The sequence below is a fragment of the Erpetoichthys calabaricus genome, chromosome 8 (genome assembly GCF_900747795.2).
Source record: "Erpetoichthys calabaricus chromosome 8, fErpCal1.3, whole genome shotgun sequence".
Taxonomy (NCBI): Eukaryota; Metazoa; Chordata; class Cladistia; order Polypteriformes; family Polypteridae; genus Erpetoichthys; species Erpetoichthys calabaricus.
This window is the reverse complement of record NC_041401.2, coordinates 75,643,238-75,657,823: the sequence shown is the minus strand read 5'-3', so window position 1 is coordinate 75,657,823 and position 14,586 is coordinate 75,643,238. Positions and strand designations below refer to the sequence as shown.

The following is a 14,586-nucleotide window of genomic DNA, read 5'->3' as shown; positions in this document are numbered from 1 at the left end:
CAACAGGAACCAATCTCAGACAGGGTGCCAGTTCCTCCCACAACTCCATCAAGAGAATGATTAGGCAGAGGTATGAACTCAGTCTCTCGAATTACCTAACTTCAGTGTGCAGTGTTTACTGTGATGTCCTTTACCCTTTTGTCCTGTGGGACCCTGGAGGCAGCTGATAGGTACCGGCAGGCCAAGCGGAATGCGGCTTTGGTGGTTGCTGAGGCAAAAACCCGGGCGTGGGAGGAGTTCGGGGAGGCCATGGAGAACGACTTTCGGACAGCTTCGAGGAGATTCTGGTCCACCATCCGGCGTCTCAGGAAGGGGAAGCAGTGCAGTGTCAACACTGTATATGGTGGGGATGGTGCACTGCTGACCTCGACTCGGGACGTTGTGGGTCGGTGGGGGAGTACTTCGAAGACCTCCTCAATCCCATTAACATGCCTTCCAATGAGGAAGCAGAGCCTGGGGACTCAGAGGTGGGCTCCCCCATCTCTGGGACTGAGGTCACCGAGGTGGTCAAAAAACTCCTTGGTGGCAGGGCCCCGGGGGTGGATGGGATAAGCCCGGAGTTCCTCAAGGCTCTGGATGTTGTAGGACTGTCTTGGTTGACACGCCTCTGCAACATTGCATGGACATCAGGGACAGTGCCTCTGGATTGGCAGACCGGGGTGGTGGTCCCCCTCTTTAAGAAAGGGGATCGGAGGGTGTGTTCCAACTACAGAGGGATCACACTCCTCAGCCTCCCTGGAAAAGTCTATTCAGGGGTCCTGGAGAGGAGGGTCCGTCGGATAGTCGAGCCTCGGATTCAGGAGGAACAGTGTGGTTTTCGTCCTGGTCGCGGAACAGTGGACCAGCTCTATACCCTTAGCAGGGTCCTGGAGGGTGCATGGGAGTTTGCCCAACCAGTCTACATGTGCTTTGTCGACTTGGAAAAGGCATTCGACCGTGTCCCTCGGGGAATCCTGTGGGGGGTACTCCGAGAGTATGGGGTACCGGCCCCCCTGATAAGGGCTGTTTGGTCCCTGTACAATCGTTGCCAGAGCCTGGTCCGCATTGCCGGCAGTAAGTCGAACCCGTTTCCAGTGAGAGTTGGACTCCGCCAGGGCTGCCCTTTGTCACCGATTCTGTTCATAACTTTTATGGACAGAATTTCTAGGCGCAGCCAGGGCGTTGAGGGGGTCCGGTTTGGTGGGCTCAGGATTGGGTCACTGCTTTTTGCAGATGATGTTGTCCTGTTTGCTTCATCAGGCCGTGATCTTCAGCTCTCTCTGGATCGGTTCGCAGCCGAGTGTGAAGCGGCTGGGATGAGAATCAGCACCTCCAAATCCGAGACCATGGTCCTCAGCCGGAAATGGGTGGAGTGCCCTCTCATGGTTGGTAGCGAGATCCTGCCCCAAGTGGAGGAGTTCAAGTATCTCGGGGTCTTGTTCACGAGTGAGGGAAGAATGGAACGTGAGATCGACAGGCGGATCGGTGCGACATCCGCAGTAATGCGGGCGTTGCATCGGTCTGTCGTGGTGAAAAAGGAGCTGAGCCGCAAGGCAAAGCTCTCAATTTACCAATCGATCTATGTTCCTACCCTCACCTATGGTCATGAGCTATGGGTAGTGACCGAAAGAACGAGATCGCGAATACAAGCGGCTGAAATGAGTTTCCTCCGCAGGGTGTCTGGGCTTTCCCTTAAAGATAGGGTGAGAAGCTCAGTCATCCGGGAGGGGCTCAGAGTAGAGCCGCTGCTCCTCCGCATCGAGAGGAGTCAGATGAGGTGGCTCGGGCATCTGATCAGGATGCCTCCTGGACGCCTCCCTGGTGAGGTGTTCCGGCCACGTCTAACTGGGAGGAGGCCCCGGGGAAGACCCAGGACACGTTGGAGGGACTATGTCTCTTGACTGGCCTGGGAACACCTTGGGATTCTCCCGGAAGAGCTAGAAGAAGTGGCCGGGGAGAGGGAAGTCTGGGCATCTCTGCTCAAGCTGCTGCCCCTGCGACCCGACCTCGGATAAGCGGGAGACAATGGATGGATGGATGACAGTGCGCAGTGCTAAGAGTACATGTTAAGTGACCAAGTTGTGCTTGACTCATCAGGATGGGAGATAAAGGAAGGTTCTAACATTTTATTTTGGAAGTTTCTAAGTGAATTCTAATATTAAAGACCATTTTAGAAGCATATTCATCTTCTTAGGATCACACTGCAGTCTGGAGAAACAAAGAGATACAAAACGAGACTCAGCAATACATTTTGTCACACTAATAGCCAAACCATCCAAACATCTCATATACATTAGTTTCTAAATGCTCTCATGGGCCTTGGCTGGGTATTTTTTTCTAGTGTTCTAAGACTCCTATAGTGGCAAAAAACGTACTGTTTGCATTATGAATTTACTTCTTAATTTCCTTGGAAGTGTGTTGCACTATGTATCTGAAAATATTACACCGCCAAGTTCACAATGAAAGCTGGAGCTGAAATTTCAAGAGACATTCCTTACCCACCAGGCTACAGTGTCAACCTTCAAAAGTAACAAGTGGCCTTTGGGTGCCTTTTACTTTGCATATCTTTTTCCTATTGAGTCATTAATTCCTTGGAGTGTTAGTATAACAAACAAGATAAGAATAATTGTCTTATCTCCACAGAGGAATTGTTGAAATGGTTCAAATCCACATGCTGTTTATTATCAAGGCTGTAGACAAACACCAGGAAAAAAGTTAATATTTAACATTTATTTCTTTGACTTCCCTATCACAAGTTGCCCTTGCACAATCATCAGAGGGCTAGTAATCAGCTTATCATTTGGTAAACAACTACTTGAGATCTAAGAGCTCTTTCTTTGTCCCAATAAAGAGTGCAACTTTTAACTGAAGGACTTCTACTAAAATCACCATCCATTAAATTAATATTTGATAGCCACTGATTCTAAGTAGGGCTGCAGGGCACCAGAATCAATCATGACACACTGGACACATGTAATGACTACATTGCCAAAGAGAATAAGAACATATTGTAAAGATCAATGACAAAGCAAACCATTAAGGCAGTGTGTCTTTCATCTAAGAGAGGAAGGCTGAGACATCAGAGAAAACAAACTTTTGAGAACCATAAAAAGCAGCCCTGTTGATTCACAGCATCTCTGCCATAGCTGAGTCAGTAGATTACACCCACTTTGGTCTTACAAACAAATATGATCACAGGGAGCAGACCCTCTTCCTAAACCTGTACTATTATTGGGTTTGAGACATCAGGACTTGTCAAAGATCATGCAGTGCTCCACCTTGCTAACTGTGATGTCCTTTACACATTCAGTTGATTAGCATCAATTAAAACTTAGCTAAACAACATGAAATAAAGAATAACTATTTTACAAAAAAGATCTGAGTGAGAAAAGTAAGTCAATGTTATTTCAAATTCAATAATCAACCACCATTTACTAGGTTTGTCCTCCTTGACATGTAGTCCAAATTCAACAATGTTCCATATCAAAAAATTCTTACTGAGTGGAGCAAAATCAATACATTTCTTTAACTTACATAAAATCTGTTAAAAATTTTTTACCCAGGTTTCCAAGCTTACATGATCCTGACCACAGATAGCTATTTCTATTCCATCTTAGATTCACTTTTATAACAATGCTGGTAGGGTATTGGAGGCTATGTGCTCACTTTTCATAGACAATGCAGTCTGCCCACTCCTAGGCACATTATTTTCCTGATCTATAGCTTTAGTTTGATACTCACTATTTTTCCTGGGGTTCACCATCTTACCAAAGCCTGGCAGTTAACCAGCTGTCAATATTGGTTTTCTTACATGTTAAATTGCAGGAAGAAAATTGAAAGCTGTTTGTAGGCAGAATATAAGAACTAACAAAATCTCCATAACTGCTGACATATCAGGTGAACACCAAAGTTCTCTGCCCCATATATTATAGGGCTCAGTGCCCCTACAATTGCACTCCCACCTGTGTTCCATTGTTTATACCCGTTGAGGCTGTAAAATTGAGCCTAATATTCTCTTTATGCCAGGCACAAAAGCACACTTCACTGACATGTCCACAAAGCAGGCACTTTCCCATTTGATAGGCCAGTTGCTGTATTGCTTTCTATTGCAGGTCTTCTTTATTCTGACCAGAAACCGACTCTCTGAGTTCAAGTCATGTCTATGGGACGAATCACCTACTGTATATATTTATGCTTTTTTCCCTACTGAATATTATGAGATGGCATGATTTTTGGGATCAAACCCAGTGTGCACATTTTCACCTTATTCAAAGGGGCTTCCTCCTCTGTTATAAAGATCATCTGGTTAAGCTGACTGGTAAATCCAAATTGAAGCAAAAGAGAGATTTGATGGACTGCTGCCGCATTTACAAAGGGTTCCTGCCTATGTATATAGATTATATTGATAAAAGTATATAGAAAATACACTAGGATATGGCATGGCTCACAATATATTATTTATTCCAAACCACTGCTCAGAATGGAGTGATGGCCACATTATAGCACATATTTCCACCCTTCTCTTTGTTGGACAAAATCTTTTAATAACTTTTTAGCATCTTGGTCTCTTAGACTCAAAAAGGTTTTTCTAACTGTGTTAATCCTATTGATAATTTACATGTTATCAGCTATATGCTGAAGATGCTCTTGTATATTCATATCTATAAAAGCTTTCTCCGAATAAAGAATTGTTAGCATCTCCGTGATTACAGGGCAAGAAAACACATCTTGCTTTGGTATGCTCCAATGGTGTCTTTGTTAAATAAATTTCTTTTATACTTGCTGGTGTCCCGACAGCCTTTATATTCTATCAGCAAAGTGAACCAAGGACCAAGACAAATTTGGGATCGAGAAGTTTTTCTCTGTCACCATGCACCTTAATATTTCTCACATCTTTTTTATCTTGTGTATCATAACTCTCCTAAACTAGAATATGCCATACCCATGTTGCATGCCATAAACCAGATTACCTGGGTACCCTTAGCATGCAATGGAAAATTTCAGTTGTGCAGGATTTATAATCTGGGAGCTAAGCTGTTAACCAACAAACCTCTATTTGTAGATATCTCTCTCTCTCTCTTATTATAAATACCCCTACAAGTTTTATTTTGTTCCACCTCAGTTTTACTCCTATACAAATGAGGCCATAAGTGGGGTATCTGTGCCACCCATCCCTGATAGCATATCTTTGAAAGATGATTTGTTGCAAATATGAAAATCATTACCTGTAGCAGAGAACAAAGTGGCAGGCCTGGCAAGTTCATGAGGATGCTGGATGGCTCCAAAAAGGCTTGGTCCTGGAAGGCGACTCAGAAACTCTGGCTTTAGACCAAAGTCCAGCTTGTGTGGGTCACATTGCATCTGCTGCTGTAAGAGTAAAGGACAGCTTGAAACACCATTTCCAAGTATGAGTTAAATCTTCATACAGATAAACAGGCAATGTAAAAACAACTAGCATATAGCTCAAAAATGAGGAATCACATGTGGTCTTTGGAGTGCCTATATAATTAGCATGCATTTTAAATTCTTATCACCACCCATTTTGTGAAGATTTTTTCCAGTTTGTGATTGTGAGGAACTAGAGCCTATTTGCCAGAAGGTAGAAACAAACCATGGAAAGGATGCAGTGCACAACAGGGCACTTAGAAAATCCCATACTCCCTCACAAGCAGGCAGATTTCTTCAGAGTAACCGGTCAACCTAACAACATGTGTTGGAACCGTGGAAGACAAATGAAATCCCTAATGGAAACCCACACAGACATGGAAAGAACATGCATACTGCAAAAAAGGCAGCCAAGAGTGACAATGAAGCAGGATCCAAAAGGTAGTAAGTTTGCACCACTACCTGATGTATCACAGTGTGTCCTTCAGTCCCTCAACTCACTGTCTTTACTTCTTACATCCTGGTTACTGCATGCTGGGTTGCGGGAGTTAAAGTGCACCTGCGTTAAAGCACATCTCTGTAGACATGTAGGTGTGAATCAGGTGTTAGTGTCTTAGGGACCATCCACCCTACTTTATTTTCATTTAAAAATACAGACATTTGTCTCTGTTTTCACCTTTCATCCACATTTGAGCAGCTTTTTCAATTCACGAAAACAAATACTCCCTAGAGCCAGTGTGGGTGGGTGAAAATAAAGATTTCTCAAAATGCAAACTCCATTGCGCTCTGGTTGCCTTGTGCTTATTATGTGGCTCTTCCCTGATTGGTCAAACTTCATTGAAGAAAATCATGTTCTGATGTGCACTGCTTTCTATGGCGCTTGTTTTGTTGCCTACCTGTATGCATCTAAATTGCATTTTGTGTGATTTTTAGAAATTGTGGTCAAGTGACTAGTCACACCACATGATAGAATTGTCAGTTGTATATGTGCTCAAAGAGGACAAGCATGTTTGGTCCAATTGACATGCCACAATGCGAGTGCTCAGACTATACTTGTAAAATGCACACTCACTGTCGTTGCTGCACAAAGAATTTTGTGAAATTCGATAGCAACATCAGAAAACCATCTTTTGAGACTGCTCACACTACAAGGCAGCCGAAAGAAATTTCAGACATGACAGAACCTCTTCCGAATGTGCGACAGCCCAATTATGAGATATAATCGGGCATTACAACCACTCCCATAATGCATGTGAAACAATGGCCAATGAAACTATAATTTAGGCCGACTCAGAAAATCAGTCAGTGACTGCAAATTGGGCTTAAAATTGTGCCAGAATTGCACAGAATATGCCAGGTTAAAGTCATTTACGCTATGTCCACAATTATATCATATACATTGTCGATCGGCCATTAATAAATTTGTAAATGATATGAAAATAGTACAGTGGACAGAGATGGCTTTCATTTAAACACATAGTGTGGATGTAGTGTTTGATGAATGAGCTGTAATGTTCAAGATCTTAAGAATTGATGGGATCCAATGTTCCATTCTCATTTTTTTCAGTGAGAAATGATAAGTGACACAGCAGCACATCAGGTAGTGCCTTATATAACCTGTTGCATAATTAGGTTTGTTTTTTTTTTGGCTTTAGTGTTCAGGCTGAAGTTTCACATGTCACCTCTCTACCCTAATTTTGAAATGGGGGAAATTAATTCCAATAAACCAATACATTAAGTAACAAGCATTTCAGTAGAGAGGTGTCTTTATTCACATTCGCACTTGAGTCTATTCAATGCAAAATCCACTCAGCTGAAGAAAATAAAAAAAATTACTAATAAACTTGCTTGAATTAACATTTATAAACAGCTTTGTTAAGCCTCACATTTATTTGTGGTTACTCTTAAATTCAGACATCAGGTACAGATACAAGAAACAACAATTAAGATTAAAAATGGAGTTGAATTATAATCATCAACAGAATGACAAACCCTGAAAGCCAGCAGCCCAGTGATGTGACTTCCATTGACTAAGCTGCATAGTCCTGTCTGAATGCTTGGACCTGACTCTGTCAATTTGGGCTCAATCCTTTATTTTCCTTGTTCTTAGCCCTATTTCTGTTTACTTGTCCGCTTTTGTCCACCTTTGGTATTCCTATCATTCTCACATTTTGTTCCACACAAACCAGAAATATTTTATAAATGTTCAATAAAACAATGCCATAAAACAAGTAAAAGATTGCATCTCAATGACCCACTGTTACCAGCAAAATGAAAAACCGCTAAAAACTCCATTTCATGTGCCCCTTCAGCATTTAAGTAATATAAGATCTTGTGTTTATTCAGCTATCAACAGAAAAACTATATCAGTTCCAGATATCAGCCAGTTGTATTCACAAGGCCATTTTCATGATAACATACCATTCTTTGGGACACGGTGTTCTCACAGCATTAAATGCATTCCTCCTGCCAGTCTAGCCAAAGGTAAATGCTACATCCCACACACCTCAATGGCATGCTCACCACTGCATCCTAAGCTCTAATCAACATGTATGCTCTTGTGATTCCAGGAAATTGATATTTTGCAGTCAAGCAGAACCCTCCAGAATTAATAATAATCACACATTTTATTTACAGTAGCACCTTTCCCATGCTGAAACTGCTTCCCAGAAATTCAAAAAGAACACCAGACCATACTGGTACAAATAATATATGCAAAAATACCAAATAAAAATAAATACAGAAAATATAAAACATCGAAATAGAATAAGCAACACTAAACAAGAATAAAATACACAAATACAAACACTATAAGAAAACTCTGTACAAGTAAAATAAATTACTGAGCTGTTCACGAGTGTCAATGCTCTTCCATGACTAATCAAAACACATCTCTGTTACCAGGAATCCTGCGTGATCTTTCTCACATGCTATCAAGTTTAGAACCAGAGAAGGCTTCGCCATTTTCAGACATCATATCCACAATCCACCACCAGCCTCACTGCCAAGCTCATTGGTGACATTACCGATGGTGTCGGATTCAGGGCTCCCAGAAGGATGATGGGAGCGTGGAGCAAACCCGCATCATCACATGGAACCAGTGTGAGGTTTTTTATCGTGACCGGAGTGCCAATTCTGCCACCAACCCCCAGGTTTTTCCCTGTAGTTTGGAGGGCCTACATGCAGGGCTGGATGCAGATTAACGTCATATCCAGGACAGAGCAACTGCAAGTTAAGGGAGAGAATTCTTAAAATGAAAAAGGTTAAAGTTCCTTTCTGCGCTGATCAGGAAAGAAGGTGTGAAATGTAACGTCTTTAATCTTTTTTCCTTTTCAGCGTGGGATAACTTTAAACCTTTTTTTCCTTTCCAGATGGATACTGATGTAGCCCTACACTAACTCTGTTATTTTTGAAATTGGCACAAGTTTTTGAACTTCAGCATCTCCATCATGTACATTATACTCAAAACAACCAGCATGGCTACCTCCCTTTCATTTGAATTATTCATAGCCTGTCCTGTGTTTTTTTTCCTTAAGCTCGGAAGCTTTGTGGTTGAACAGACTGCCAACTCTAAATTTGCCGTTTGTTAGTGAGTGTATTGTTTACAAGACTGTCACTGCTATAGTGGACACATTTGACTAATGCAGTTCAGTTACTGCTACATCCAGGGTTGTGTACGCAGACTGTGGCCACGACAATGCCCAATCGCTTTTCAATTTTCAGCTTCTGTATAATTACTTCATTTGTAATAAAACTTAAATTCCCTCTTCCACCTTTCAAGCTAATGATTGTTGCACAATAAGATCCTGCTGTGTTCATATACCAATATAAACTATACTCTGATGAAAATGTGCAGCCAGGTGCAAAAACTTATATTTCTTAAATGATGTTAAGAGATGTAACTGGAACACTTACACAATGATATTTACATACAGTAGCAACATATTATACAAAATATGTCTAGTGCATACCTTTCCATGCATAACGCTGTAGTTCTTAAAATTCTGACCCTCTAACAATACATAAAACAACCCTGAGTCATGCATAGTTATCTCGATAAAGCAAAATCTTTTTGAGTGATTGTGCTGAAAACCAAAGGCTTCTAGCAGTTTCCAGTACTAATGACTGCAAAATGGCAATTTTTGAATTTTGAATTGTGTTTATGAACTCAACAATTTAGTTTGGTTATACTGTTTGTGGACTAACATGCTGACACACAGGAGAGAGAGAGAGAAGTTAGGAGCACACGCTGATACAGTGCATTTCCGCACCCACCACATGACGAGCCAACTCTGTATCCCAGATTGGGACCCGAGTGTAGCCATGCAATGGGTAACACCTCAGCACCACACTAGTTCACCTGCAGGTAGGGCGACTCCCCTGTTGCGAAGCCCAATGGGAGAGACTGCTTCCAGCCATTGTTTTAACCTCGTTGTTTTTAAAAGATTTTTTTTTTTATTGGATTTTAACCTCCACCTTTCACCCGTTTTAATGGATTATTTATTTGAAGATGTTTGAATACACTGCACTATTTATTTGGACACTGTTTTGATTTTTGTTGTTTTTAATAAAAGCACTTTGCACTTTTTGTACCATCCCCTTGCTTTGTTGTGCCTCACTGCCAAGCTCATTGGTGACATTACTGACGGTGTCGGATTCAGTGCTCCCGGAAGGACGGTGGGAGCGTGGAGCAAACCCGCATCATCACATGGAACCAGTGTGAAGTTTTTTTATCGTGACCGGAGTGCCAATTCTGCCACCAACCCCCAGGTTTTTCCCTGTAGTTTGGATGGCCAACATGCAGAGCTGGATGCAGATTAACATCATATCCAGGACGGTGCAATTGCAGGTTAAGGAAGAGAATTATTAAAATGAAATAAGGTTAAAGTTAATTTCTGTGCTGATCAGGAAAGAAGGTATGAAATGTAATGTCTTTAATCTTTTTCCTTTTCAGCGTGGGATAACTTAACTCCTGCCTTGTGCCCTGTGTTGGCTGGGATTGGCTCCAGCTGACCCCCGTGACCCTGTGTTCAGATTCAGCGGGTTGGAAATGGATAACTTTTAACCTTTTTTTCCTTTTCAGATGGATACTGATGTAGCCATGCACTAACTCTGTTATTTCTGAAATTGGTGGCATCGTATTCAACAACAACAACAACATTTATTTATATAGCACATTTTCATACAAAAAGTAGCTCAAAGTGCTTTACATAATGAAAACTATCATTACAATTTCAGAGAGTACACAGGGATGCCTAAAAGGTGTAAATCTGTTAAAAACTCAATGTTGGAATTCTGACCCACTCACAATACTTTTCACTTTATTTAGCTGGATCAGTACTAAATTTTACTACATCTACTCAATATGTAGGCATTTGCCTTAAAACAGACTTAAAATGGATGAGGTCCTCCTCATAACTTTTTATTTCTCAGTTAAAAGTCAAGCAAAATGACACCTTTTATTGGCTAACTAAAAAGATTACAATATGCAGGCTTTCAAGGCAATTCAGGCCCCTTCTTCAGGCAAGATGTAATACAGAAACTGGAGTTCCCTGTGTTTATATACACACTAAGACAAGTAACAACATTGGTAAATCTTTAAGTGAGAAATCTTAAATGTAAAAAATTAACAGACATCTTCAGGCTAAGATTCATTTAACAAGAGAAGAAGAACAATGTATGGTCAAGATCTGAAGTTTCTGATGAGTTTTTTCCATACAATGTGCCTCTGTAGTCAGGTTGTCTGTGTCAGTCTGAGAGATGCAAACAATCCTCATACCTGGCCATAAAACTCTTGTCTCTATTCAAACCATGTTGTAATGTATTAAATTTTACCATGAGTTTGACTTCCCATTCTGTTCTCTCTTGCTGTGTTTTGAAGTTGCCCATAAGCACTGTGACTTTAAAAGTCTCTCTCACAATGTCCTTGGCTGTTGAAGTGGGCTGCTACAGGGAGATCTGTGTTGCCACGTTTAATGTGGAGCCTGTGTAAATTCATTCTCTGGCGGAGTGTTTGTCCAGTTTCTCCCACATAGAGTGCAGTGTCAGGACATTTCATGCAGAGAATTAGGTAGACCACATTAGATGATCTGCAGGAAAATGATCCCTTTATGTGATGTTCTAGTCGACAGTGTGGTATAACTATATGGTCTGTATGATAAATGTGAGCACACGTTTTACATTTTTTCTGTAGGCAGGGAGATGTGCCATTTTCTGTTGGTTCACTTAGGGAGCTTCGGACAATTAGTTCCTGCAGGTTTGGTGGTTGTCTGTATGCTAGGAGGGGAGGTTCAGGAAATACATTTTTCAGTGTTTGGTCTTTGTTTAGCATTGGCTGAAGTTCTTTTATAATTTTTTGAAGTGCTTCAAGATGTGGGTTGTAGGTGACAACAAGAGGAATGCGGTTCTTGTTGTCTTTGTTTTTATATTCCAGAAGGTTGTTATTTCTCAGTTAAAAACACATAACCTATATCAGTGTTTCCCAAACTCAGTCCTGGGCACCCCCTGTAGCTACAGGTTTTTGTTCCAACCACATTCCTAATTAGTGACAACACCTGATAGCACTGATCTCATTCAATTAACTGGTATTTTTTTTTCTTTTATTCAACATTCAGAAAAGCATAGCAGCATGATTTTTACATTTATAAGACATTTATAAATATTTCTGCTTTTGCTATAGATTTAAATGCTTAACTCTCTTTTGTTGATTTCATTATACTTTGCTCTTTCTCTGTGCAGTTTTTCTCCCTCCTTTGTATCTTAATAATGACAATTTAAATAATCAAAGGCTGCAACTTCTTTAGAGTCAGATCCACTAATTAGTAAATAATTGATTAATTAAACAATTAGAACACCTTGAAAAGTAGAATGAAAATCAAGATGAAAATACCATAGACACTGTATATAGGTAGACGCCACATGACCAGCAGCATCGTATGTCTACGTCGCCGCCATATTGCGAGTGGCACTGCTGTGGAGTGAAGTAGTGGATAAAGAATGCCTCACGCATGAGCTGCTTGGGATTGTACAAACCGCTGTACGCTCCAAACCAGATCCCGGGGTTTTACATTTCATAGGTAAGGCTGAACAATTGTTTTGGTTATATTTGGTGATTAGAAAATTCTGTTTTATACAGTAATCTTAACTTTAACTAAGCCAGGCTAAGCTAGCAAAGTTATGCATTCATGTGCTGTGTTACCATGGTAATTGCATTGTCTTTATAATATCCTCAGACTGACAGCTGTGATTGATCGACTTTGTGGGGACAGACAAGCATGTACATCTATCACAAGCCCAACTGTTACTAGCACTGCAGTTTTTTTCTTTCTCAAGAAATTCAACTTAAAAAGAATAAAGATCTGTAAAAATGGTGCATGTGTGTTTTACGGGGCTGGAATAACAACCTTTCAGCTGGTCAATTCCAAGCCATTTTCCGTCATCTCATGGTTCAGTGTGGTGCCTCTACAAGCACATCTGGAAATGTGGCAGCACAGGATGAGACTGTCTCCCTGTCTGCTGTTGAGATGTCCTCTACACCAGCAGCAGCAGCAGAAGGGCTTCCATCACCTTTTGCAAATATCCCTGCAATTGTGTGTGACCATAGCTACTTACCAACCCGCTTTGGTGACCTCGTGGAAAATGCCCTTGTTTACATCTCAGGGTTTGTTGTTTGACAGATTTTGAGAAAGCTGTCCTATGATGTGTGCCGTGCAAGTTTGGTAACAGATGCTGTACCGGAATGATATGATCAAAGCTACCACTTGCTCACATTAAAAGACAAAGGAGGTTTGATGATTCCTTCTGAGGGTACAGTCAAGGTGGTCAAAGTAGCTGAGTGTGTTCTCTGACAGTCGACATTAGTGCAAGCTGTCAGTGTATCTTTGATTAATCAGTTTGTTTGGGCTGAGATTGGTTCAGATGATGTGTTTTTTTTTCTCAAGCAGCACATTGTGGAAGCACAGTTTGAAAATGACAACCATTGTTTTATGCTCATGTCTTTAGTTGTGTCTGTCTTCCACAAACTAAGGCTGCACCATATTGCCAGACTGAATACTCTGACATTACAGAGTGGCAACCCACAGAAAAAGCTATGTAAGACAGTTCTGTATCAAGGATTTTAGATCCTATCTTGTATATATTTATGTAACCACATTGTGTGTGTGTGTGTGTGTGAGAGAGATTGAGAGAGGAATGAATGAAATGTTTTCAGAAATCATTAAGCCAATTTGTATACAATAAAATTGCTTATTTTTGTCATCGAGTGTATCATTTCACTGTTAAAAGAAAGACCAGACTACCAATTGCAGTCTTACTATTTTGAGTTTCAGACATTGGTCAAGTTTTCGTCTCAATAATTGCCATTATTAGTGTATAAATGGATATAAATAATTACATTTAAACGATTTGCCAAAACCTGTTGTATGTAAATGATACTTTTTTAAACGTTGTTTTTTCATCAGAAAACCCGGTTTCCAGGTCTACCTGTATTGGTTTAAATGGCACTTTTGCCATTTGCAATATGGCGGACACGCTGATGTATCGTGTCGACTGGGCAACATAGTGAATGCTGCGTCTATCTATATATGTCTATGGAAAATATTGTTAAAAAGAAATAAAATACATTATTCCTATATAACTATAGTCCTCACAGGTGGCGCAGTGGTAGTGCTGCTGCTTTGCAGTAAGGAGACTGTGGAAGATTGTGGGTTCACTTCCTGGTTCCTCCCTGTGTGGATAGCGCTTTGAGTACTGAGAAAAGCGCTATATAAATGTAATGAATTATTATTATTATTAACTGCTTGGTACATTTTAATATTTTTTTTAGCAAAATTAGTTTTCTAATTTCTATATTGTTCCCTAAACACAGAACTTGGGAAATATCAGTTCACTTAATTAGCCCAGGAGTTCAATTCAAAATAGAAGCTGGTTGGAACAAAAACCTGCAGCCACAGGGGGTCCCCAGGACCGAGTTTGGGAAACACTGACCTATATGTATCTGTTAAAATAAGCTGAACATCTACAGTTTAATAGGCAAATGCCCCAACTGCAGTGCTTCCACAGTTAATGTCAGTTTGCCAAATGTTGTATATTTTTTGTAAATCACGCTTAACATATTGCATGTCTTCTAGTGGCATGCTGAAATTAGTTTTAGAGTGTATGACCCTAAACATAAATATCCAATCATCCCATGAAAGCACCACAGTATAAGCAGCATTTACAAAC

The 14,586-nt window shown here is 40.7% G+C and overlaps 1 protein-coding gene across 7 annotated transcripts in view; it reads right to left on the bottom strand.

Moving 5' to 3' along the window:
• Positions 1–14,586, bottom strand: part of auts2a (activator of transcription and developmental regulator AUTS2 a) — a 1,241,941-nt gene that overhangs the window by 11,427 nt on the left and 1,215,928 nt on the right. For all 7 annotated transcript variants that reach the window (XM_051930719.1, XM_051930723.1, XM_051930722.1 and 4 more), the window contains one exon: positions 5,205–5,346. In XM_051930719.1, coding sequence (XP_051786679.1) covers positions 5,205–5,346 — 142 coding nt within the window. The remainder of the gene's footprint in view (positions 1–5,204; positions 5,347–14,586) is intronic.